This window comes from Takifugu rubripes, chromosome 6 (genome assembly GCF_901000725.2).
Source record: "Takifugu rubripes chromosome 6, fTakRub1.2, whole genome shotgun sequence".
NCBI lineage: Eukaryota > Metazoa > Chordata > Actinopteri > Tetraodontiformes > Tetraodontidae > Takifugu > Takifugu rubripes.
In genome coordinates, this window is record NC_042290.1 from 306,292 (window position 1) to 333,248 (window position 26,957).

Consider the following 26,957-nt stretch of genomic DNA (forward strand, 5'->3'; position numbering starts at 1 on the left):
GACACAGCTTCACCCTGGAACACTGGGCTCTGCTCACTGGTGTTCCTGTGAACTTCTCCCTTGTTGAACCGGCAGCAGGTTTACAGGCAGATTAGCTTCAACGCTGCTGCCCTCTAGTGACAAGAGGCTTGTTTCTTGTTCAGGCAGGAAGGACACCAATGCTGATGGTGGCCCCCGGCCCCCAGCAGCGCCGCTAGCTGGCAAGGAGACAAGCTTTGAAAAACAAAGGATGCCCCTGTGCAATCAAGGCTTGATAACCGGGAAATAACACCCACGCAACATATTTGAGCAATCATTTATCAGAATATCTTTGAACTATTTTACACAATGTCAGTTATTAAATGCAATAATGTTCCATAATTTGTTTCAACATTAATAATTGTAATTACTAAATTGTTCACATTTTAATCAACAGTGGCCATGTAACCCTTTTATTTGGCTAATTTTAATGTCACATTCCTTCTACTCATACTTCTGCAGAAATCAGGAAACAAACATGCTGTTTTTCAAAAACAGAAATAGTACAAAAGAACAGAGAGGAAGAGAAAAATTACGATCAAGTTTGCTGAGCGGACATACAATACGACCAGGCCAAAGAGTCCAGTGTGCATGTTGGTCTGGTCCAAAGCAGCCAGTGAGTAACCTCCATGACGATGAAACCACCAGTGTCCTATTGTCCCTGCTCCCTGTCTCTTCTGTCCTGAAGTGACACAGATACATTTCCATTAGACTGGGCACCTCAGGTCATGAGTGCATTCAGATCTAGAAAGGATTAATGTCAATTCATGTGTAGTTATCGTAATCATGTTTCTATGTCCTGTTCAATAAATGAATACAATCAATAAAAACATATAGAATTTGAAAAACAATAGAAATGACATTTTTCTGAAATACAGGATGCCAAGCGATAATCCTTGCTCCATCATATTAGTAGTCTAAGATTTAACAGCCTCTTCAAGAGGTACTTACTTGATACTTGAATAAAGATTGAGGAGTCTGTTGTTAAATATGTGGTCTATGGTCTACTGAAGCAATATTTGTGTTATGCACAACAAAGTAGCCCAGCACATCAGGACAGATGGAAAACAGTCATTAAATAGCTTAAATTTGTGGAAAAATAAATTTTCTGTCAGAGCTGTTTTATTCACTGCTGAAAGAAGATCCTAACTAGAAAGTTAAAAATGTCTAAGAATAAAATGACAAAGACTCTCACTCCAAAAGGTGCAGAAGCTTTTACGACTGCTGGGCAGAGGCCACTTTGCGCACGAAGCGCGCTCAAAGTTCTGCTTGCGGGTGCAATACACTTTGGGGAAGAAGGTCTGAGCCATTTGGTCGAGCTCTGAAGAGGAAGAATAGTGTAATTACTGCATGAATCCAGCTGACAAACACCCAGTGGAACACCAAATCCAGCATCAGACGGGTCAAACAGCCTCTTTTCTGTCACACAATTACCTCTGTTGGAGTTGGTGTTTGAGATTAAGGTCCGGCACAGTGGGCAGGGAGTGTTCCTGGGTCGGTCGTTGGCGATTGTGCGGAGACACGGCTCACAGAAACAGTGGCCACAGGGCTGACAGATGTGCGGACTGATGTAAATGTCAAGGCAGACAGCACAGGTTAGGCCGTCCTTGTCCTCATTCTCCTCCTCCCTGTTCTGCAACAAATCCTCAGCCTGGAAACCCAAATGTACAGAAACACAGAGGTTTGTGCAGCTATCTTTGTCTTACATTAGGCACTTTATTTACCATTTCAAGTTTTTAGGCTTATAAAAAAGATTGTTAGCTAAGACATTTGTTGAGAATAAACCAGTGAGTGCTGCAGTTTCACCTTTTCCAACTGGTTGAGCAGCCATCGCTCTTTCTTCCTCTGTTTCCTCCGGAGACTCTTCAGATGGTTCTTCTCTCGCTTGCTCAGTTTCTGTGAGGCCAAAGAACCCATAACTGCTTCAGTCTAAATCCAGGTAGACCACATACACAATTATAAAACACATCTTGGAGCTGCCATTGATCAACAAAGTTGATTTGATACATCAGGAATTGCAAATTAAGTGGCATGGAAGTAAATGTGTGATTTCATTCATTATTTTGTTGAATTTTATTTGTGAAACTATAAACTCAGCAGTATAATCTCACTTAATCAAAATGAAAAGCCTTATTATTGCCATCTCCCAGTGCTTCTCCTGTAGAAACATGAGAGGAACGCAACACAAGGTTTATGGAGGATGCTAATTGAGTGCTGGTCAGTCAGACTTTTAGCTGTGGCGAGGTTTTGAATTGTTGGACCGGAGTCTCAAACCTACTCACAATGCAGCTGGAGTATATAGTAATAATATAATATAAACCTGCCGTACTGTTTGTATATATAATAACCATCTGCATTCATTATGAATTACATACTGTCACTTGCTCCTCTCCTTCGGTAAGAATGTCAGAAACAGAACCGGCTCTATGGGGTAGGAGCGGGCCGTGGACATCTTCACGGACAGCTGAGGCCTCCACAGAAGACATATCATCCAAGGTTTGCTGCAGCTGTTGATGTGGAGTTGAATTTCTCCTTGCAGAGATGAGAGAACAGCTGCCAACCGAGGGTTCGCAGGCATCATCATCATGCTGCTGCAGAACTCTGGGCTGTGACATATGTGAGGACTCATCTGTTTCTGCACTCATCAGCCATGTAGAGGGTGTGTGTGCAGGACCTACAGAACAAAGACAGGAGGGCCTGATAATGGCAACATTTCCCTTGCTGTGCTGCCGCTGTTTACAGACGTAGCACAGAGGGCTGGAGGAAAACAGCCCGCTGTTTTCACTGCCCAGATTAGAGGTGACTGCAGGACTTCTGTGGGAGATGGCACGGGTAAGGCATAAATTCTCTAGTCTTGTTTGGTTCAGTTCAGGCTCTTCAGTCTGAGATTCAAGTGTCAGAAAATTATTCTGCTCTGTTCTTGGCTTCATCAGTCTTGGTTGGACCGTAAGGAAACATTTTTTGTGTTCGGGATCTACGCGGCTTTTGTTGAGGTGAATGGCAGCATCTCTGCCGCAGGGACACTCAAAGTGATGAATGAAGTTAAAACCCCCCAAACGAGCTGAGCAGTTGTGACAGTTGAGTTTTCCTACAGTCCACTGAGCCTGCACACAAACAACAGATGCACTGAATCACTACCACATCTGGAAATATGACATAGACGTACCAGAAACACAGTTTTAGTTATCATACACAGCACAACAAGAAAGTGGAAATGACAAAAACATTACAGCTATAAAACAAGCACTGTAAAATATGTAGAAAAATGCACTATTTCCAAGTCAAAATTAAAGCAATTCTACAGAGAAAAACTTAACGTTGAGAATCTAACCAGTCAACCACGTCTGCCTGATGCACTAGATCCCTGCCAACAACACAGCATTGATCTGCTGACACACTTACCTGGTGAACAGAGGTCAGGATCCACTCTGGCAGTGCATCAACGTTCACATGCCAAATGCTGCAAACAGTTTCTGAACTTTCTGTGTCCTCAGCCTACTTTCACATGAAAGATCAACAATACAGGGATCAAAAAAGTGTTGACTTTTGGACATAAACAACACGTTTAAACGACATTGACTATTTCAAATTCTCAAAAATAATCTATGTAAAAAATAACTTCTACAAAGCGAACATTATTTTGCCACTGCTAATACTGAAATGGTAAAAGGATTGAGCGCACTTTGGACCGACCTCTAACAGAGATTCCGAGTCGAGGATTCCTTTCCGACACCTCCTGCATCGGAACATCTTTTCACACTCTTCCAACTATCTGTAAAATAACCCCCAACCCCAAGAAAAACCAAAATGTTAATCACCGAATATATAATTATTCACCACTGCATCCTTTAAATAAATATAATTCAATTATACTCTAATAGTGGGGCGGCGCGTGTGACCCCGGAGAACATGTTATTTTTATTTTTTTTGCCGTACTAGAATAAAGTGTAATTGCACCCGCGCGCACACACCACAGAGCAAGAGATAGGAAGTGCAGTGAACAAACCACCAAGAGACAGCATGAAAAAATACTTAACAGTGATGAAAAGAAAGGCGGAGAGAGACGGAGATAATGAGACATACGAAAGTCTCCCGAAAGCTAAGACGAGGAAATATGACGAAGCATATATAGCGCTTGGCTTCACTGCGACTACGGTGGGAGACGAGGAAAGACCGGTGTGTTTACTGTGTCTAAAAATGTTGGCAGGACAGCATGAAGCCAAATAAATGAAGGCGTCACTTAAAGACATTACACCCCAGTCACGCTGATCAGCCGCTTGAGTTTTTTCGGCAAAAACGTGCCGAATATTGGCAACAATCATCCTGCTTTGGTCTATATTTCTTTCTTTTTTTGTTTTCTTTAATATTAATAAGGATACAATGTTATGCAGAGGTGTACTTATAACAATTTCAAAGACAAATGATACTAATTATAGTCACGGCAGGGGGCGCAAAATGTTTTCTTCTTCCTAGGGGGGGCGTAACAGAAAATAATTGAGAAGCACTGCTCTAGTGTGAGGGAAATGTAGACATTATTGCGACTATAATAAAGCCGCTAATACCTACCTGGCTGTTGGAAAGGTTACTAGACACGACCTGAGGAGGAAAACACGAACAATCAAAGTTTTTACAGCCTTAAGACTTCTTCTTCTGATCCTTCCGCTGTTGTTTCTTCTTCTTTGGTTGGTAAATAGCTTGTAGGCACATTACCGCCCCCTTCTGGGCTGGAGTGTAGAGCAGAATACCCTAAAATTTAGGGCCTCAATCCTACTACTAAACCTAGTTACTTCTAAAAATTCTAAACATCCTCTGAACTTCTCCTCAGAAACTTTTAAATTAAACGTTATCAAATTTCTTTTAAGCATTTATTTTAGTGGGAATCACGGTGCCTGGTACCTTGCACACTGGAAGAGGACATGTTCCAACATTTCTCTCAACCCACAATGTTCACAATTTCCCATTTCATGTTTCTCTATAATAAAAACTGCACTTTTTAATTCCGTATGGCCCAATCCCAATTGTGATATGATGTCTTCTTTGTTACTCCTGTGAAATTCTCTCATTTCTCATGCATTCGTTTGTATGCTATAAAACTGCAAACCTTTACTCACTATCCCAATGCTTATGACATTTCCTCTTTATCTCTGACTCAACTATACTTTTCATCTCATCTTCACTATATATTATATCCATTGATATTTGTTCTTTTCTTGTTGCACTCTTGGACCTATCCAATATTTCATGGTCTTCAATTGTCTGTGTAGATTCTCAATCATCCAGGTCATTGTATCCAAGGTAGTTTTCTCTGTCAACTGGACTGGGTTTCTTCTCTTGAAGACGTTTCGCCTTCTATCCAGAAGGCTTCTTCAGTTCTGAAATTGCTGGGGAGAGAGCTTGAAAATATATAGCCCCTGTGGACCATTTGCATGCTAATGATCTGGGTGGTCACCTGAGAGTCGTTAGCAGGGTCATTGGTCGGGTCGTTCACCTAGTTTCGGTTGAGGTGTCTCCCCTTTGTCTGCTGGATCCCATGGTGGTGAGTCACTGGGTCTCCTGGAATGGTGTGAATGTTTGTTTTGCTGTTGGAAGGAGTGGAGGACTGCATTGTATGTGGGTGATAGGAAGTGCCTCAGGCCACCACCTCTGTTTAAGGAAGGTTTTTCCAATTTGACATGGACAGCTTCCTTGACCCCCCTTTCAAACCAGCGGTCTTTTCTGGCCAGTATCCTTACTTGGCTGTCCTCGAAGGAGTGCCCACTCTCCTTTAAGTGTAAGTGGACTGCTGAATCCTGACCCGAAGAGGTGGCGCGTCTGTGTTGTGCCATTCTTCTGTGGAGAGGTTGTTTGGTTTCACCAATGTACAGTTCCTTGCATTCCTCCTGGCACTGTATAGCATAAACAACATTACTTTGTTTGGGTCTTGGTGTCTTGTCCTTTGGGTGTACTAACCTCTGTCTGAGAGTGTTGCTGGGTTTGAAATGAACCGGTATGTTGTGTTTCTGGAGGATCCTCCTAAACTTCTCAGAGACTCCGGACAGGTAGGGGATGGAAACACTGTGGCGTTTGTTTCTCTCCTCCTCTCCTTTGCTGGGGTCTCGCTTTCTTGAAGTTTTGGTGAAGGCCCAGTCTGGGTAGCCACATGTTTTGAGAGCTGTCTTAATGTGGTCCTGTTCCTTCTTTCTGCCTTGGGATGTGGTGGGTATTTCTCTGGCCCGGTGTTGGAGAGTTCTGATCACTCCCAACTTGTGTTCCAGTGGGTGGTGAGAGTCAAACTGAAGGTACTGGTCAGTATGTGTAGGTTTTCTGTAGACTTCGATGGTGAGATTTCTGTCCTCAGTGATCTTGACTGCGCAGTCCAGAAAGGCCAGACTGTTTCCTTTTGTATCTTCCCGGGTGAATTTTACATACTGGTCTGTTTTGTTGAGGTGATCGGAGAACGCTTCCAATTCTTGTGTTTGAATTTTGACCCAGGTGTCATCCACATACCTGAACCAGTGGCTTGGCGCAGTTCCTGTGAAGGATGTCAGGGCCTGGGATTCCACCTTCTCTATGTATAGATTGGCAACTATGGGGGATACTGGTGAGCCCATGGCACAGCCATGTTTCTGCCTGTAGAAGCCTTCTCTGTATTGGAAATAGGTGGTGTTCAAACACAGGTCCAGCATGGTGCAGATTTGGGCCGGTGTTAAGGTTGTTCTTTCTGGAGGATTCTTGTCCAATAGAAGGTGCTTGTGGATGGTGTCTATGGCGCTGGCGGTGGGGATGCACGTGAAGAGTGACGTGACATCATAAGATACCATAGTCTCTTCTGGAAGTAGTGTGAGTCCACTGACCTTTTGAGCAAAGTCTTGGGAGTTTTTGATGTGGTGTGGGGTGTTGCCAACCATGGGAGACAAGATGGAGGCCAAGTATTTGGAAATGTTGTATGTTACAGAATTGATGCTACTTACTATGGGTCTGAGAGGGGTCCTTGGTTTGTGGATCTTGGGCAATCCATATATGCAAGGGATGGTTTCTCCTGGATATAGACGGTAGTATTGTGGTCTGTCGATGGCTTTATCCTTTTCCAGTTTCTGTAGTAAGTCTACCACCTTCTTCTTGTATGAGCTGGCTCATACAAGATACACCAGCTCATACAAGAAGAACATTGGTAATTACATTGGTAATTGTAAGTGTCTTCGTTTTTTGGGGTTTTTGTATTAGTTTAGTCAGTGTGTGCGTGGCAGCCAACGCCTGGTTGAGCAGGAGGCACAGGGTGAAAATGAGATCGGGCTCCGTGCTCATTGTGGAGGAGGTGGCCAGTTTGTTCAGGTGACTCCGCTGACGCAGCCGGCAGCGAGGATCACCCCGTCAAGCATGCCGCCATTCACCAGTGACGAGTTCCTGGTGAGAGTTGTGCATGGAAGGTGGTGTCCCCTATTAGAAAGATCTTGTCGGGCTCTAAGTCGCCGCTGTTGAGACATGTTGTGTCTCACCGAAGGTAGCTCAACGTGCTCGTTCCAGCTGCAAGGCGTCGGTGATTCGGTGCGGACGGAGGCGGGGAAGGCAATGGGCATAACAGGTGAGATAAGTGAGGTTTGGGGTGAAGCAGGTGAACTGGGTGAGGTAGGTGAGGGAGGTGTGAGTACAGGTGCGGGTGGTGTTGGGGCGTTTGAGTGATGGCCTGCTCCCATGAAGCAGCGGAGCAAGCCCAAAAATGTTATAAAGGACGTGGGGGAGAGTAAATCTGGATGGCTGGAGGATGCAGCTACTATGGTTACCAGTGACTGTGAATCTGTCTTTGATCAGACGACTAATCTCAATAAAAGAAGGGTGGCGAGAGGTGTGCCTCAGGACGTGTTGGAGATCTATAACTGAGCACATCTCTCCGTCCTCCTTGCTGCAAGTAAAACTTAAAGCTGTTTGCCTTATTTGTTTCTCTCATGTTTTAGGTTGTTCGATCCTAACAGAATCCTACATGTCTGGCTGTAGTGAGGTGCGGGTGTGGGTGTGGGTGACACATGTCTGACAGCCAGGAAAAAAGCTTTACCGTGTAAAAATGTGTTTTCTCCATCAGACCAAGGGATGTGTGGAGGAGGATGCACACATGGTGACTGAAGATAGGATCTCCTTGACCAGACTTGACTGTTTTTACTGCTTTGAACACCACTTCAGTTGTTTTTAGGGCTTGTAAAATTATGCCAGTTGGTTTTACTGATCATTCTTTGGTTTTAAGTGAAATTTCTATTAAGAATATTTAACCTAAGAGTGCGTAATGCCATTTTAACTATTTATAAATGGATAATGGTTTGAGAAGTTTTATGCTATTTCTGGTCTAAGTGTAGGAAATCATATTTTACATATCTAAGACAGTGGTGGGACCGTGGCAAAACAGAGATGCAGGTCCTATGTCAGCAGTATACGCTCAATGCCACGTGAGACACATACAGATCCATTATTAGCAATTCCACAGGGGAGCGAGGATGCATTGAAGTCCTCAAGTCCAAAAAGGTGGCCTTAGACCAGCCTGCTGGACGGTAAAGTACAGGGTGCACTGGTCAGGTCCTGGATTCAGAACAGAGATGGACACAGCTTCCTTTTTCGGCTGGAGAAGGAGCGTGGGCAGAACAGGGTAACCCATTCACTGTTTTCTGGCACAGGGCAGGAACTTGTAGAGCTGGGCCAGATAAGGGAGCGTGCAGTGGAGTTCTTTTTGTCACTCTACTCCAGTGAATATCAGAAGAATGAGGCACTGGAGTTCTGTGGGGAGCTGCCTCAGGTCTCAGAATAGACCAACTCAGGCTGGACAGGCTTCTGCAGCTGCCCTGCACATCATGCAAAGTCAGAGGGCTCCAGATGTCAATGGGCTCACTGCGGAGTTATACAGAGCCTTCTGGGACACTGTGGCTCATGACATGCTGGAGATGTTCAATGAGAGCCTGGCCTTGGGATCCCTGACATTGTCCTGCCAGAGAGCAGTTGTTACTCTTCTGTCCAAAAAGGGTAACTTGCAGGACATAAAAAAGTGGCACCCTGTGTCTCTCCTGTCTGGATTACAAGATTCTGTCCAAGGCTTTTGCTACCAGGTTGAGGGAAGCTCCAGGTCCTCCACCGGGATCAGACCTACTGTGTGCCCAGCAGGTCCATGGTGGACAATGGCCACCTAATTCACGATGTTCTGGGGGTGTCTGGCTCATTGGGCATCAAATCTGGTCTCATTTCTCATTTCACCTCTGGAAGGTGACGGAAAGGCTTGGATTCAGCCGTGTTTTCATAGCCATGATCCGTGTCTTGTCCTGGGAGGAAGACGGTTAAAATTACCTTGGTCTTTTTATTATTATTATTTTATTATTATTCTTATTATTAGGCAACAGTGAAAAAGAATTGGTTTGACACAATTGAGAGAATTGAAGGGAAAAAAATGGAACTGGCTTCTCCCCCTCATGTTGTAAAGAGATAGAACTCTTGTCCACAATAACCTGGTGGCCTCTGTGCTGTGGCAGATGGCAAATTCCGACAAGATTTCTAAACTTCTTGAATGTCATGCATTGGGTCCAGGGGGTTCTGTAGCTGCCTAGAGAGGAGGGAGGGCAGGGGTCTCATCCACCTGGCCAGCAGGACCACCACCTTTAGAATTCAATTTGTTATGAGGTTTTTAACAGGTCCAGTGGCTCTAACGTGGAGCAATGTGGACGGTTGTGTCTTCAGATGGGTGAGTAACTTGGGACTCGCTGATGCTCTGTTTTTAACTGACTTTAAATTCGTCACATTAAATGGGCTACCTCTATTTTATCAAAGTGTTCTTAAGGCATGGGCTCTTTAACCGAACCAAGAAGAAGCTGACTCCGTTCTGGTTGCTAAGGGAACCCGTAGTTCATGGAACCAGGCTGGATGTCTCCAGCAAAGCCGCGCCTGGACTGATGGCAGCACTGTGTGGGACCCGGACTGTTCTTGAGCACATAATGGCCACGGCAGGGCCGGACCTAATGGGCTCAGAGGCTGTGGGCTCTCTGTTGGGCATCCGCTCTGTCCGGGCAGCTGAAAATGTGCTGCAACTGTGGAAGAACAGTGTGATGGTACTAAACAGTAGAGGACTGTCCAGCTGAAGTGCCAGTGTATGGACTGACTGGTTGGAAGGGGATGGAGCTCATCCCTGCTGGAGGGTGTTGTACAAGCTACCCCTGAGGAAAAGGACCAGGGACCTCCAGTGGAGGATCCTGCATGGGGCCATTGCGTTGAATGCTTTTATCTTGAAAAAAAATGAAAACTGCTGTGTCGGACCAGTGCCTGTTCTGCTGCCTCTGGGCTGAGTGTGAGAGACTCACTGTGCTCTGTAATGTGTTAAAGTGTTTTTAATAGTTTTAAAGCAGGATATAACAACTGTTCAGAATAAGTGGCAGCTCCTGAATTTTATTTCTGGTGAAGCCAAGATGGTGATTTACATTTCTAGAAAAAATAAAATTGGGGGGAAAAAAAGTGGCCTCAGTGTGGCGCTGCAACATTCGTTGCAGGCCCAGGCTGGAGTTTGGTTTTTCTAAAATGGTAAATGACCTGGGTCAATTCTGTTACAGGGTGTCACAAGAATGTACTTTGCACTGTTGCTGAAGACAAATTGCAAATCGCTTTAGGAGTGATTATATTGCTGCTTTTATTTTGAGTTTTAAACTGTCTTTTAAACTGTGAAAATTAGTGTTGTTTTTGTAAAACTCTTCTTCGTTCTTTTCCCTACAGGTGTCACAGCCCCATTCCCCCAGTTCCCTCCTTTCCCGGTAATTTTCCACTCCACCTGCCAGCCACTCTCACCCGTCAGCTCAACTCCACTCACCTGCAAGCACAGCTGCAGCCGATTCCCAATCAGCTCGGTTTATAAGCCTCCCCTGCACTCTCAGTCTATGCCAGATTGTTTTTCTGCTTTGATGCGAGACTTTCCAGCGTTATTTCCCTGTCAGATTACCTGTTATCGACCCTGCCTGTCTTCGTTCTGCCTGCCTTGCCTGTTCCCTGGAAAACCTACCTGCTTTCTGCCCCTGACCACGACTTCTGCCTCAGCGTTTCTGGTTCCGGCCCGCTCGCCTGGTCCTGACTTCTCCGCGTGGCACCGACTTCGCTGCTGCTCACCCCCAGTCTGCTCAGCTACATCGTCGGCCTCATCTCCTGTAAGCCCCGTTCTGTCACTCCTGCCCGCTGTTAACGGGACTGTAGGGTTCTGAGGATTCACGTCCTTTCCCCTCGGTTCTACACTCTGCCCGACCCAATCCCCAAGCCTGAAACCCACTGACTTTGTGTGGGCCCTGGGCCTGAAGAACGGACTGTTTCCTGTGCTTCCTTGTCTGCCTGAGTTCCTGTTTGCCCGTGTGCTAATAAAGGTCATTAATCAGAATCAGAGTACTTTATTGATCCCTTTAGGGGGTGTCCATTAGGGAAATTAGCATCTCCCCAAAGAAACGTACAGCACTGTTTAAGATATTAAAAATAGAATAAAATAAATAAAATAGAATAAATTAAAAATAGAATATAAATATAAAATATAAGACTATAGAAATGTAAATAAATGAACTGAATGAATGGATGTCCCAGTATTATGTTATTGCACTGTTGTTCCAGTCCTTCTGTTGGCCCTCCTCCCCCCAGCATGGAGTTGAACAGTCTGATGGCTCGGGGAATGAATGAGTTCCCCAGTCTGTTTGTCATTACCACGGTCCAGTTTTCCAGAGTGCTGCTTTTGGGTCCTAATTGCACCCATCACATCAGGTGTCAGTTGCCTGCAGCTACCCACATCTTCTGGGTCCTCTTCTCTCTTACCAACTACCTTCGTATCCTCTTTCACTCCATCTATGGACCCTATTGACCTCCGACCCCGCTGACCCACTCAACTCTTACACCAACCCTTTGTTATAATTAATGTATTTCCCTGATCTGTCTATTCTCTCCTCTACCTGTCCTCCCCCTTCTCCTCCCTCTCTATGCAGCCCCCCATCAGCAGAAGGGTCACCCTACATGAGCCTGGTCCTCCTCAAGGTTTCTTCCTGTGAAAGGGGAGTTTTTCCCTTGCCACTGTTGCTTGTTGGGGGTCAGGCCCTGGGATTCTGTAAAGGGCCTAGAAACAATTTTGATTGTAACAGATGCTATATAAATGATTGATTTGATTGAACCCCCTCTTTGGTCTTCCTTTAGGTCTCCTGGCTGGCAGTATGAAACTCGGCATCCATCTACCACTATATTCAGTATGTCTCCTCTGGACATGTCTGAACCATCTCAGTCTGGCCTCTTTGACTTTATCTCCAAAGCCTCTAAAATGTGCTGTCCTTCTGATGTACTCATTCCTGACGCTATCCAACCAGGTCACTCCCAAAGAAAACTTTGGCATCATTATCTCTGCTACCCCCAGTTCCGTCTCCTGTCTCTGTCCACTGGTCCTGCTCAAGGTTTCTTCCGGTGAAAGGGGAGTTTTTCCTTGCCACTGTTGCTTGTCTGGGGTTAGGCCCTGGGAAATCTGGAAAGCACCTTGAAACAATTTTGATTGTATAAGATGCTATATAAATAAAGATTGATTTGATTGATTGACCTGTTTTCCACAGACTCTGGACTGTTGACCCAAAGTACTTAAAATCCTCCATCTTCTTTACCTCTTCTCCTTGTAACCTCAGTCTTCCACATCAGTCCCTCTCATTCACACACACATATACTCTGTCTTGCTAACCTTCATTCCTCTCCAACCTCCACCCATCTAGCCTCTCCACTTATTCCCTGCTCTCACTACAGATCACAATGTCATCTGCAAACATAGTCCATGGAGATTCCTGTCTAACCTTGTCTGTCAGCCTATCCATTGCCATAATGAACAAGAAGGGGCTCAGAACTGATCCCTGATGCAGTCCCACCTCCACCCTGAACTCCCACCTACAGCATATTTCAACAGTGTCTTACAGTCCTACATGTCCTGCACCACTGTAACAGGCTTCTCTGCCACTCCAGACTTCCTCATACAACACCACAGTTCCTCTCTGGGCACCCTGTCATAACCTTTCTCCAACTTTACAAAGACACAATGCAGCTCCCTCTGACCTTCTCTCTACTTCTGTCAACATCCTCAAAGCAAATACTGCAACTGCAGTACTTTTCCTTTTTCTTTTTTTTGGCATGAAACCATACTGCTGTTCACAAATACTCACTTCTGCCCTCAGTCTAGCTTAAATTACTCTTTCCCATAACTTCATTGTATGGCTCATCAACTTTATTCCTCTGGAGTTGCCACAACTTTGCATTTGTCCCTTGTTCATAAAAAGGACAGCAGAAGACTTCTCCAATCTTCAGGCATCTTCTCATTATCTAAGATCAGAGTTTTTGTATCAAGTAGTATGTCAGTTATTTGTTGATAATGTTTTATACATTGGCTGGTACATATTGACAGAAAAATGTCCCCAGTCATTACTGAATGTACAAATATCAATTTTCACAGCTATGGCAAACACATTGACAATTGTTAAAGCATAATTCACACGCGTGAAGGAATAGCTCTTATAATGCAAACCCCCATTTATTGCTCAAATTACAAACACTATCAACAAAAGCAAAAACCTGAGTCAAAAATTCTAACTGGAGTTATTCCTTTGGATAACTAGATAAACTAATACATATTAAAATGCAATTCATTTTAATGTTTTAGAAAGTGTGGATCCCAGGAGGCTAAACCAACGCCAGGTGGCAGTGTTAGCTCTCTGTTACCCACATAGCGTTGATTTGGGTTTTAAAAAACCAGAACAAAGAACACATTCAAACACTAAAAGAGTCTGCATGCATCAGCAATACTAAATCATGATGTCCAAAGCTTTTTAAATGTTAAGAGTCCCCAAAAAGAAGAGAATATATGCTATAGATAAAAAAAAACCGATGCACCGATGCTTTGAATGGTTAAGCCCATATTTTCTCGGGTTTTGAATATGTATTAGTACTTTTGTATTTATCAGGACTAGATGTTTGCTATGTCATTCATATTATACACGGGATGACAGCAATTCATTTAAATACAACATTTTACAACATATTTCATTTTTCAGGATTGATTCCTAGCAAATGTGGCAAAATATCTTCATAATAATCCCACAATAATCAAAACTAACGTGGGGCCAATTCAGTTTGTTACATTATATGAAAACCCAAGTGGCTATAGGACAAAGTGAAACATTTAATTCAACAAAATGTTTTCCGTTAAAAACCTGGTAAAATGTATGAACAATGGTTTTGTTCCATGCATTTTTCTACTCATCATACTGAGCGCTGATGCATCCTCATGACGCATTTTCCATCACTGGTATAAAAGTGAAACATCATTGTACGTAAGCAGCCTCGTTCGCCCCTCTGCTGCACAATATGTGCTCCTCCGGGCGCAGCGGCATGATGCGCACCCGCCTCTCCAACAACTGATGGAAGCGCTCCAAAATATAGCGGGCTTGCCAACAATGGAGGGCACAAATAACACAACAGGCTGGACTCATTTTGACAGCACATCCAACAGAACTTCCAAATCTTTTGACGAAGAAGTGAAACTTAGTTATCAAGTGGTTACATCCTTCCTGCTCGGCGCGCTCATCCTTTGCTCAATATTTGGGAACGCGTGCGTCGTCGCAGCCATAGCTTTGGAGCGCTCTCTTCAAAATGTGGCCAACTACCTAATTGGTTCTCTGGCAGTCACCGACCTGATGGTATCGGTACTGGTGCTGCCCATGGCGGCGCTTTACCAGGTCTTAAACCGCTGGACTCTTGGGCAGATACCATGCGATATCTTCATATCTCTAGATATGTTGTGTTGCACGTCGTCCATCCTGCACCTGTGCGTCATCGCTCTGGACAGGTACTGGGCCATCACTGAGCCGATAGACTACATGAAGAAGAGGACACCGAGAAGAGCCGCTGTCCTCATCAGCGTCACTTGGCTCGTCGGATTCTCAATATCGATTCCACCGATGTTAATCATGCGCTCTCAGCCCAGCAGCATGGCAGAGGACAGAGCCAACTCCAAACAATGCAAGATTACGCAAGATCCCTGGTACACAATATATTCAACATTTGGAGCTTTTTACATCCCCTTGACGCTGATGTTGGTTTTATATGGCCGCATCTTCAAAGCGGCCAGGTTTCGGATTAGACGGACGGTGCGTAAAACTGAGAAAAAGAAAGTTTCTGACACTTGTTTGGCACTATCGCCCGCGATGTTTCACCGGAAGACTCCAGGAGACGCACACGGTAAGTCGTGGAAAAGGAGCGTGGAGCCGCGACCTCTCCCGAACGTCAACGGCGCCGTGAAACACGCAGGGGAGGGCGAGTCTCTGGACATTATCGAGGTGCAAAGCAACTCCAGATGCAACCTGCCACTGCCCAACACCCCTGGCACGGTGCCGCTGTTCGAGAACAGACACGAGAAGGCGACCGAAACGAAGAGAAAGATCGCGCTGGCACGGGAACGTAAAACGGTGAAGACCCTGGGCATCATCATGGGGACCTTCATCCTCTGCTGGCTGCCGTTCTTCATCGTCGCCCTTGTCATGCCCTTCTGCCAGGAGTCGTGCTTCATGCCTCACTGGCTGAAGGATGTCATTAACTGGCTGGGCTACTCCAACTCTTTGCTCAACCCAATTATTTACGCTTACTTCAACAAAGACTTCCAGAGCGCCTTCAAGAAAATCATTAAGTGTCATTTTTGCAGAGCTTAATAAGTGAAAGAGAAGACCCAAAAAAATAAAATAATGAACAGCCGGTTAAAATGGCACAAACTGAATGTTGTAGGCTAAAACTAAAAGTAAAGCAGGGGAAAAAAAACTGAAATATACTAGGGCTCAAATGGCTTTTTTCTATCGTCACTACTGGCAACAGCACCATTCCTCCATCTTCCTCAGTATTCTGCCTGTAGTCAGTCGAAGCATAGAAAAGCAGTGATCATCTTATTGAAACTCCGTGTTCCCTGCTGTGCTCTGTAAAATTCAATAAAGAATAACGTTTTCAAGTTTCTGTGAGTTGTCTTCTTACATTTTTGAGCTTTTAAGAGAAATGATGGTAATTTATTCACAGGATTTCATGGCTCTTTAACTAAAATGTAACCCTCCAATTTTCTGTTCACTTTTTTTTTCTGGGATTATCCGACTAGATTGTCCTTTCTTTCTATTGCAGCCGTGGGGGCTGGTCATAGGGGTCCAGGAGGATTCCCAACAGGCCGATCTGTTCCACACCGAATTGGCCGCTGGTCGGAGCGCTTTTTATCCTACAAAAAGCAGCCATGGTTGCATTAGATGAGGTCCCCTCCCAATATGAGCTAATCACTGTTTCTTTTGAAATAGGAATCATTCATTCAGGTATCAAACGTTGTTTTCCTGTTTGTATTGTATTTGTGTTTGAAAACTGAATTATTTGCTTTTCTATCAAATTCAACATGGTTGCTGTTACTGTTCTTATTAGGTGAGAAGGCCAGTGCCAGTCAAAGAGTTGATGCAGAGACAGGAAAATGCCAGTCATAGGAGTGAGGAGGAAGAAATGAATGAGGAGGGACAGGACAAGGGGAGGAGGAGACAGAAGAGGAGGAGAAGAAGAAGGAGGAAAGGGAACAGGAGGCAGAAAGTGGAGCAGGACCCACCAAAACAACAGTGGTTCAACTAGATTTCCAGAGTTGGCCGTAGGTCTGTGCATCGATGTCATATGTTGATGTTCCAACTGTAATCAGACAGGAAAAATAAGATGCTCCACTCCTGCTGCTACATCAGTGGCTTTCAGGATTATTGTTTCTGTATATATCCTAAATTACTGTTAATCTCCATGATTACTGATGTTCATATGTGGTACTTGTACTTCAACACACTCACTGGCTGACTAATCCCTCTGTCCTGTTTAATATCATTAGATCGTTTTACACTTCAAATAAAATATTCGGACTTGAATTACGGTTCCACTTAAATCCGTGGTGCGAGTGAATACAAGACCTTTCCAAATCAGGCTCCAGGGCTGAATTTTAATCCCAGAATGCCCCTGAGTGCTGGATCGAAAAATGTATCTAAATTTGTCCAACATGTTGGAGAGATTAGGATTTTGATTATTTATACTGAATGTAAAATTGATTAAGTTATTTAGACAATGTGAAAAATCTATTTCATTACTATACTCCATCATATAAATATATAATTATATAAAATTATATAATATATAATCTACATTTAAATAAAAAAATTACAAATCATCATACTGTCCTACATAAATACATGTTACCTCAATTATAAATGTAATTATAACTAAAGTTGTTTTTAAGTTAGTATGCTAAATAATCACCAAAGGATGTATTATGTATTCAAAAAACATGAGTGACATGTATGAGTACAGGACAGGTAGCAGCTATATGTCCCTAAAAAGTTTCATGTAAACAGCAAGAGACCAATTATATTGATCCTCTGGTGCAACTTTAGCTGGTCCAGACACATTTCTGTGCTTTTGAACACAAATGTTCCTCAAAAGATTTGAGTTATGGAAAAATTCCACCAATGGTCGGTCGGTCCATCCATCCATCCATCCATCCATCCATCCATCCATCCATCCATCCATCCATACATCCATACATCCATCCATCCACTAACTGACTGACTGACTGGATGACTGACTGATGATGGGGATCCAGCAGTTGCTTTGGACAGACAGACAGACATGCACAGAGTTTGATATCTGATACATTACCAGTGTCTCTCTTCTCATTTCTTTTGACAAAAAAAGGCTGCAAAATGACCACACAAATGCAGCCTAGAGGGGTGGTCACCATAGCAACACAAGGGGATGCATACTCTGGGAACCGAAGGGGCAATTACCTGATCAAAGGTCTACTAGCTCACAGGAATACAGAGGTGAGGGGCCCACAGCTGGCTGCCTGTCCAGACAACAAGCAGGTGTAAAATTTATTCTCACTTTTAGTCTCCCGATCATTTTCCTCCAGATTTTCACCTGGAGGCAGGAGGAGTTAAAGAATTCTGTGTTGGATCTATAGGCTAAATCTGATTTCTTTAGAACCTGGACGTCTGTACTGGTGCATAATACTTTTGAAAGTTTCTTCAGGACTTTGGGGCATAACACAATACACAGTTGATTTCAGCTGCCTGTATATTCTGGCTGTACTGGTGAGCCTTGGTGATGCAGCAGCAATTGGTCTTTCAAGATAACAACATTATTTAATAATTTATAATTTATTTATTTCCACCTAAAAAGGGTCCTGGCCCAGTGGAAAAACTTATGGATTCAGATGTTTAAACATGTCTGGAGCGGGAGGTTGAGGTGCAACGCACAGGTCCTGGACCTGGTGAGACGCAGGAGGAGCCCGGACAGGAGGCAACCCACAGATCCCAGTCCCTCCACGTACCGGAGCCTCCCAACCCTAACAGAGTAGTTCAACAGCAGCGGATTAAGTGGCCCCCAGCAAATAGACGGAGTGAGTGGCTGCAGTTTGATGAGGATGTGTCCAACATCATCCAAGCCACAGCCAAAGGAGATGTCGACAGCAGACTCCAGGCGATGAGTACCATCATCGTTAGCTATGGCTCAGAAAGATTTGGACGGATCGAGAAGGGCAACACTGAGACCACCTCTTACACCATGAACCGCAGGTCCTTTAAGATACACCAACTGCGCAAGGAGCTGCGAACCCTCAAGAAACAGTTCAAGAGAGCTTCTGATGGGGACAAGCAAGCTTTAAAAGAGCTGTATAACATCCTGCGGAAGAAGTTGAAAACTCTCCGCAGAGCAGAGTGGCACAGGAGGCGCGGGAGAGAGAGAGCTAGGAAGCGAGCAGCCTTCATTGCCAATCCCTTCCGGTTTTCTAAACAGCTGCTCGGGGACAAGCGGAGTGGCCGACTTGAGTGCTCAAGGGAGGAAGTGGATCGCTTCCTCCAAAACACCATGAGTGACCCACTAAGGGGTCAAGACCTAGGACCCAACAGAGCGCTCATCAGCCCTGCCCCACCATCAGCAGAGTTCAAGCTGGCAGAGCCTAGTTTGAAGGAGGTTGAAGAAGTCATCAAGGCAGCCCATTCTGCATCTTCCCCAGGCCCCAGTGGTGTACCTTACCTTGTCTACAAGCGCTGTCCAGAAATTCTCCGGCATCTGTGGAAGGCCTTGAAAGTGATCTGGCGAAGGGGGAGAGTAGCCGACCAGTGGAGGAGTGCTGAGGGACTTTGGATACCCAAGGAGGAGGACTCGAAAAACATCAACCAGTTTCGGACTATCTCACTACTGAGTGTGGAAGGGAAGGTGTTTTTTAGCATCGTCTCCCGAAGACTGACCGAGTTTCTCCTCAAGAACAACTACATCGACACTTCAGTGCAGAAGGGTGGGATCCCTGGAGTCCCTGGCTGTCTAGAGCACAATGGTGTAGTCACACAGCTCATAAGAGAGGCCCATGAGAGCAAAGGAGAACTAGCGGTTTTGTGGTTGGACCTGACTAACGCCTACGGGTCCATCCCACACAGGCTAGTTGAGCTTGCGCAACACCTACACCATGTTCCCAGTAAGATCAAGGACCTGATTCTGGATTACTATAATAACTTCAGTCTTAGGGTCACTTCAGGGTCAGTAACCTCAGACTGGCATCGCCTTGAGAAAGGAATAATAACAGGCTGTACCATCTCCGTTGTTCTCTTCGTACTGGCGATGAATATGGTGGTAAAGGCGGCTGAGGTGGAGTGCAGAGGGCCTCTATCCAGATCAGGTGTTCGACAGCCCCCCATAAGAGCCTACATGGACGACCTTACCGTCACAACAACATCAGTCCCAGGGTGTAGGTGGATCTTGCAGGGTTTGGAAAGACTCATCCTATGGGCTAGGATGAGTTTTAAGCCCACCAAGTCAAGGTCCATGGTACTGAAGAGGGGGAAAGTGGTGGACAGATTCCGATTCTCAATCTCAGGAACCGTAATTCCATCAATCACGGAGCAACCAGTCAAGAGCCTGGGAAAGCTCTTTGACTCCAGCCTGAAGGACACTGCTGCTATCCAGAAGTCTACGGAAGAGCTTGGAGGGTGGCTCACTAAGGTGGACAAGTCTGGCCTGCCTGGTAGATTTAAAGCCTGGATCTACCAGTACTCCATCCTTCCCAGAGTCCTGTGGCCTCTCCTCGTGTATCCAGTCCCAGTAACAACAGTGGAATCCTTGGAAAGGAAGATCAGCAGCTTTTTGAGCAGATGGCTGGGTCTTCCTCGCAGCCTCAACAGCGCTGCACTGTACGGGACAAGGAACACCCTGCAGCTACCCTTCAGTGGGCTCACTGAAGAATTTAAGGTGGCACGCACAAGAGAAACACTACAGTACAGAGACTCCAGGGACTGCAAGGTGTCATCAGCCGGGATTGAGGTGAAGACAGGAAGGAAGTGGAAGGCAGAAAAGGCAGTGGATGTGGCTGAGTCACGCCTAAGGCAAAAGGCACTAGTTGGGGCCGTTGCAACAGGAAGAACAGGCTTGGGCTACTGTAGTATCTGACCCGTTCTATGCAGGCTTTACGTCTGTAAGGCCTTAATGTGTTTAGCACCCAGCCTAAGCACCATATTAGGACATGCTCCACATGTGTGTCCGGTGTCTTCCTCCTTGATGTAAAAGGAGCTCCTAAAAGATGACACTGGAGCCTGTGGGCCCCTGGTTGTTCTCCATATGAGGATGTGTAGCATGAAGCATCTTCAAGTATTCCCTTTTTTGGTAATAACTGAACGCTATACCATTGGGTTGGCCATATTGTACAGCGTGAGGTCATCAGTAAAGAATGTGTTTACTCGACTGTATAAGAAGGAGGTGACGATGAAGACACCTCGGAGTTCTTCACCATCGGGACCGCGAAACCTCCCTCGGACAATCTGCAGTGTTCGATTGATACCTGACTGTTCTCTCCAATAAACATCTTTGATAACCAAGTCGGTGTCTGCGAAGATTCCTTCCTCATCAACACATCTCGGCAACCACCAGGAGAAGATTCACAACACTACTTCCCAAAGACCCAAGTCAGCCATGCCCGGGGCAAAGAGAGAAACCACCTACTTCAGGAGGAGGTCCGAGCAGGCGTGGAGGAAGAGCGAGTGGGTAGGGCAGTGGGACTCTGGCAGCAGGGGGCATGGACAAGGTGGGAGAGCGCGTTACAGCGCAAAGTTACCTGGTCAAACATCATGCAGGCAGACTTCCACCGCGTCCGGTTCCTTGTGGCGGCAGTCTACGATGCCCTCCCCAGCCCAGCAAACCTCCATGCATGGGGAAAGAGCGAGACACCCACATGTTCCCTTTGCTCCGGAAGAGGCTCCCTGGAACACCTCCTTAGCAGCTGCCCAAAGTCCCTGGCTGATAGTCGCTATCGCTGGCGCCACGACCAGGTACTCAAAGCAGTGGCTGAGAGCATAGCGTTGGCCATTAGCACCAGCAAACACCATCATGCTCCGAAGAAGGCAATCTCCTTCATAAAAGCTGGAGAGAGACCTCGTGCAGGCCCACAGATAACAACGGGACTCCTCCACACAGCTACTGATTGGCAACTGCACGTTGACCTGGGAAAACAACTGTTATTCCCCCAGCACATCGCAACAACGTCTCTACGGCCAGACATGATCATCACCTCAGAGGCTTCGAAACACCTGATCATGCTGGAGCTTACAGTGCCCTGGGAAAAGCGGACTGAGGAAGCCAACGAAAGGAAATGTGCCAAGTATCAGGAGCTGGTGGAGGAGTGCAGGGGCAGGGACTGGAGGACCTTCTACGAGCCCATAGAAGTTGGCTGTAGAGGCTTTGCAGGATGCTCCCTCTGCAAAGCCTTTGGCCGACTGGGAATCACAGGGACAGCCAAAAAGAGGGCCATTAAAGGTGCGAGTGAAGCTGCAGAGAGAGCCACGAGGTGGCTGTGGCTGAAAAGGGCAGATCCGTGGGTTGCTACTGGGACACAAGCCGGGTCTTGATCACCCCGGCTGGGTTGCCTGGGCGAGGGTGTATGATGTTGTGAGACCCGAAACACCCTATGAACCCAGGATACATCACTGATGATGTGTCCCAGTGCATCCAGGAGATGTATCTTTTAAGTTAAGAAACACGTCACTGACTGCATTCAGAAACTCACTGTAAAGAGAGAGAGAGAAAATGGCGGGGGCGGGGACGGGGGCACCCCCGTGACACTGATGCTTCTCAAATGTTCTTCAGACTGCAACTTTTCAGAAATGAAAATTCTGCCATGTTGGACTGATGACATCATCACAAGCACGGAAACCATATGTGGGCTTCAATGTTTTAAAGCGCCCACCAAGAAGAAGTGCCAATGGTCTCATAAATGTGATTCTCTTATGCCATCCACTACCGTATTCATAAAAGTGCCTCCCCAGATGACTTAAAAAAAATACAATTAAAAGAAAAAAAACATTTTTGAGGCACATACTAGTGGCTTGATGGACATGACAGAAATATGAAGAGTCAGAAGATGAGAATAAACTCATTATAGTCTAAAACAATCTATTTATTTGTTATAAAACTTTAATACTATGGTAACAAAATTAAAAGCCAACATGACCTAAACATCATGGTATAATGTCCACTTTTTGGACAATTATTCCCTGAACTTTTATATGCTGAACTTTTCTTAAAAGTTTTTCTTAAAAGAGTCTGCAGATTGTATTTCTGTATAATGAACATTATATAAGGGACTAGGACATTCTTTACTGATATTTCAAATGAAATTGATAACTAGGAGAGTAACTGACAATTGTGACAGCAAATTGATTTGTGACTGTGCACAAGGACAATCAGCACTGATGGCAGTGACTGAGGTCTGATCACAGCAGCTGCTGGGTCATTTTTTCTCTGCTTTCTCAGGAACTTCCACTGGATGCAATTGGCTGTAAATTGCATTGCTCACTGGAGGAGGTGAAGAGTGTGGATTAAATTTCATCTGTAAACTCTTGAACTGTGCGGTCTTGTTTTTTCTGGGGTTGTGCCGGCAGCATTTTGCTGTCAGAGGAATTCCGTTATGGTTTTTCAGAGTCTTGCAGGAGTGAAATAAACAAAACAAATCCTACTCAGATTCCTTTTGGAACAGTTATTATTAGGGCACAGAGCAGGATCGAGATTATAAAGAAGAAATCAACATCTGTTTTTTTCTGCGATGATAAACTCTTAAAATGTTAAACAATACTTAAACTTTATTGATTTTATTTTGTGCTTTCACAATTCAAAAACCAAATTAAATTGCTGTCAGATGCATGGCATTTTCTACTCACTTTTCTTAAGGTTATGGTTGTACTTTTTCAGGCTCTCCTGATCTGGTACAGAGGTGTGGTAATAAATGATGAACTTGAAAGCATGGCAATGAAGGCTAAAACCACCCCTTAACCATGTTGCCTTCAGAAACGTAGGAACCTAAACGGTCAGTATTAGTGTTCCTGACTGAAATGCCAACAGTTTGGGTGTGAGACTGTACATTCTTTAAATTTGACCAAACATTGTTGCCACGTCAATTTGAATCATCTGCAAGTTTGTTGCTGCCGTTGTTCTGCTGCCAGACTCATCAATTAGACCAGGGGTGGGCATCGCGGGCCGTATCCAAGCCAGACTTTGGCTGTTTCCGAAACCACATACTTGTTCCCTATTCACTACTCACTACATGGGGGACATGGATTGAGTGAACTACGTAGTGCACTCAATTTAAAGTTAGTATTCGGACAACGGCGTCATTTACGGCACAAGTAAAGTGACGCCATGTCGCATACCGTATTTTCACAACCATGAGGCGTACCTAAAACACTGAGATTTTCTCAAAAATCGACATTGCGCCTTATAATATGGTGCGCCTTGTGTGTGGACTGAGTTCCAAAATCTGCCGTGCGCCTTTGGTGGGTGCACTATGGTAAAGGCTCCACCAATCGATTAGCAGCACACCTCCGTGTAAGGATCCTCTAAAATGGCGCCAGTCAAGCGAGACGCGTATGAATGAAGCTTACTTTAAACTGCAGGCCATCGAATATGCGGCTGAAAATGGCAATTGAGCAATCTTAGTGTTTTCGCTTTATGAGGAGGCGGCATCTCTCCATATGCACGAGGACAACTGTTACGCAGCGGCTGCCCACGGATTACCAGGAGAGGGTGGCCATCTTCCGCACCTGCTGCCGTGATAAGATAACCGCGCCCAGCCACATCACCAACATGGACGAGATTCCTCTGACTTTTAACATCCCTTTGACCCACAAAGTGGAGAAAAAGGGACTAGCGCGGTGTCGATACGCACAACGGGGCACGAGAAGTCGTCGTTCACCGTGGTTCTCGGCTGCCACGGAAACGGACAGAGCGCTGGGTGACGGAAGGCGAACACTCCTTCACAAAGACTATGAGGCAGCGGCGGGCAAGTTATGCCACCATATGCGGGTGGATTGTAGACGCATGGGCTATGATACTGTCTTCATGTATTGTAAGAGCTTTCACAAAATCAACGCTGAACCGGAACCGGTCGGTGAGTCCGATTCAGATGATTAAGAAGAGGAATTCGGGATGTTGGACATTGAAATAGTGCAGCTATTTAATTCAGATACAGAAGATAAAAACTTTGATGGTTTTGTGGCGGAAGAATTAATATTTTGTTCAAAAAATGTGTCGAAACTCACTGTTTCACTGTCATTTTTTACTGTATGTTTCAGCATGCGCCTAATAATACGGTGCGCCTTATGTATGTTTTAAATACAGAAATAGCACCCATAACTGAGACTGCGCCTTTTAATACAGTGCGCCTTATGGTTGTGAAAATATGGTAATAATTACGAACCGGTCGCCAGGAAAAGTGGCCAGGTCCATTTCATTATCTTAATCCATCAGAAATACATTCAGCGGTCATTTTATGAAAATTCAATATTTTACCCTATAATTAACTTTATATAATAAAATGAAATATTAATGTTAATAATAATACAATAATAATTACTTATTACCTAAAATAATTAGTGTCCCTTGACGTTTTCAAGCCAAGACGTGATGGCACATTCTCAAGTCATATTCCGCTGTAGTGAAAACATATAATAAAGCAATTTTTCATCAAGAAATTGATCCAGACCTACTTTGTAAATCTTTGTAAATATTCTTTTACTGAGATTCTGTCGCCTGGTGAGGAGGATTCCGAAGAACAATTTTAAGTGAGGGGCGGGGGATCAGTGAAGTTTGATTGTTTTTTTCCCCACACATTTATGTTTTAATATTTTAATTTTGATCATATTGGACCCCTACTGAAAAAAAATTATTTCCAAAAATTTCATATATCAAACCGCACAGTAGAAATTACATTAAAAAATGTATCCCGTCGGTATCACGTGATACTGTAAAGGCTGATGGAATACATTTTCCGAGTTAGGGTGCTCGCTTGTACACTACTTTTCGCAGTGCATTGTGGGATACATTGAGTGCACTACATAGGGTACAGTGATGCTCACTAACATTTCGGACACTATTTCAAAATGGCGTGTGGACTGTTAAATATTAGATTTCTTTTGTGTAAATCCCTGTTTGTGCACGACCTGATAGCGGATCATCACATTGATTTATTTAGTCTTACTGAGACCTGGCTTCAGGAGGAGGAGTATGTTATCTTAAATGAATCTACTCCTCCTACCCATCTTAATGATCATATTCCTCGTGTTACTGGTTTAGGAGAGGGAGTGGCAGCAATCTATCACTCCAAGTTATTAATTAATCCTAGACCAAAAAATGGCTCCATTGAAAGCCTGACTCTTGGCATCAACCATCTGAACTGGAAGGCGGAAAAGCCACTTTTGTTTGTAGATGTTTATCGGCCTCCTGCTGGGCCACATTCAGAGTTCCTATCTGAGTTCTCTGATTTCATATCTGACTTGGTCCTTAGAACGGACAAAGTCATTATCATTGGAGACTTTAATATCCATGTAGACGTTGTAAAAGACAGCTTTAGAAATGCCTTCATTTCATTACTTGAGTCAGTTGGTTTCCTCCAGCAGATAAACCAACCAACTCATAGCTTCAACCACACCTTAGATCTAGTTCTGACGTATGGTGTTGAGGTAGAACATGTGTCAGTGTTCCCTCAGAACCCACTCCTGTCAGATCATTCATTGATCACTTTTACATTTATGATTCTGAATTATAAATTATATAGGATTCTTCTATCCTCAGAACACAGTCTTACTATAGCAGATGTCTTTCAGATAATGCTGTAGCTCAGTTTAAGGAAGCGATCCCTGTGCTAATCCCAGGACCACCGTGTGTTTCCCTAGGGATCAATCATTATAATCTTAGCCCTGCTGAGGTTGACTCTATTGCTGAAGGTGCAGCAACATCACTGAGAATCACGCTTGATTCTGTTGCCCCCCTGAAAAAGAAAATAGTAAATCAGAGGTGATGTGCCCCCTGGTATAATTCACACATTCGGACCCTCAAGCAGAAAGCGCGCAGACGAGAAAGGAAGTGGCATTCTTGTAAAATAGACAGCTACCATGTAGCCTGGAAAGACTGTCTATTAGTTTACAAAAAAGGCCCTCCATAAGGCTAGAACAACTTATTTTTCTCCTTTAATTGAGGAAAATAAGAACAACCCCAGGTTTCTTTTTGTGGCCAAATTAACCAAGAGTCACAGTGTTTTAGATCCACGTATTCCTTCTTCCCTTAGTGGTGAAGACTTCATGAGCTTCTTCACTGATAAAGTTCTAGCTATCAGAGAAAAAGCTAACCAGGCCATCCCAACAACTGGACCATCACCAGATGTGCTGACTGTGGGAACATACAGGTTCTCCAACGAGTCCTTAAACTCCTTCAGCCCTATATATTTTTCTGAGGCGTCATCGCTAATTCGGAAATCCAAGACCACCACGTGTCTTTTAGATCCCATCCCAACACACCTGTTGAAGGATATTTTACCATTGATAGGCAGTTCTATCCTGGACCAGATCAATTGTTCTTTAGTGACAGGTTATGTG

General features: G+C 44.6%; 3 protein-coding genes across 8 annotated transcripts; 2 read left to right on the forward strand and 1 right to left on the reverse strand.

The window, feature by feature from the left end:
* Nucleotides 1–283: 283 nt before the first annotated feature.
* LOC105418627 (E3 ubiquitin-protein ligase RNF180-like) lies at nt 284–4,712 on the reverse strand. 6 transcript variants are annotated; one of them, XM_011618455.2, is made up of 8 exons: nt 4,585–4,712; nt 3,712–3,790; nt 3,421–3,513; nt 2,394–3,122; nt 1,825–1,914; nt 1,453–1,669; nt 1,214–1,339; nt 284–700 (listed from the first exon to the last, which is right to left on the reverse strand). In XM_011618455.2, exons 2-8 carry the CDS (start codon nt 3,766–3,768, stop codon nt 507–509), a joined length of 1,506 nt encoding a protein of 501 aa, XP_011616757.1. In that variant the 5' UTR covers nt 3,769–3,790; nt 4,585–4,712; the 3' UTR covers nt 284–506. The 6 variants fall into 6 exon arrangements, with proteins under 6 accessions (XP_011616757.1, XP_029693784.1, XP_029693787.1 ...); XM_029837924.1 differs by having other exon boundaries at nt 1,825–1,947; XM_029837927.1 differs by having other exon boundaries at nt 1,825–1,947; nt 3,421–3,516.
* A 9,634-nt stretch (nt 4,713–14,346) lies between these two features.
* On the forward strand, nt 14,347–15,978 carry htr1a-b (5-hydroxytryptamine receptor 1A-beta-like). The gene has a single exon (XM_003977295.2). The coding sequence runs from the start codon at nt 14,421–14,423 to the stop codon at nt 15,705–15,707; it is 1,287 nt and encodes a 428-aa protein (XP_003977344.2). The 5' UTR covers nt 14,347–14,420; the 3' UTR covers nt 15,708–15,978.
* Nucleotides 15,979–18,281: 2,303 nt separating this feature from the next.
* On the forward strand, nt 18,282–21,941 carry LOC105418628 (uncharacterized). Its single transcript, XM_029838018.1, is given in 3 exon segments — nt 18,282–19,644; nt 19,993–20,493; nt 20,997–21,941. Coding segments are annotated over 3 exon segments (2,559 nt in total). The 5' UTR covers nt 18,282–18,531.
* The last annotated feature ends 5,016 nt before the right edge of the window (nt 21,942–26,957 follow it).

Coding starts and splice junctions, on each gene's coding strand:
- LOC105418627 (XM_029837924.1), bottom strand. CDS start 3,768: ATGTTCCGATGCAGGAGGTGTCGGAAAGGAATCCTCGACTCGGAATCT. Junction 1,340..1,452: donor AAACACCAACTCCAACAGAG/GTAATTGTGTGA, acceptor CTTCCTCTTCAG/AGCTCGACCAAATGGCTCAG. Junction 701..1,213: donor AAGCTTCTGCACCTTTTGGA/GTGAGAGTCTTT, acceptor GTGTCACTTCAG/GACAGAAGAGACAGGGAGCA.
- htr1a-b (XM_003977295.2), top strand. CDS start 14,421: ATGGAAGCGCTCCAAAATATAGCGGGCTTGCCAACAATGGAGGGCACA.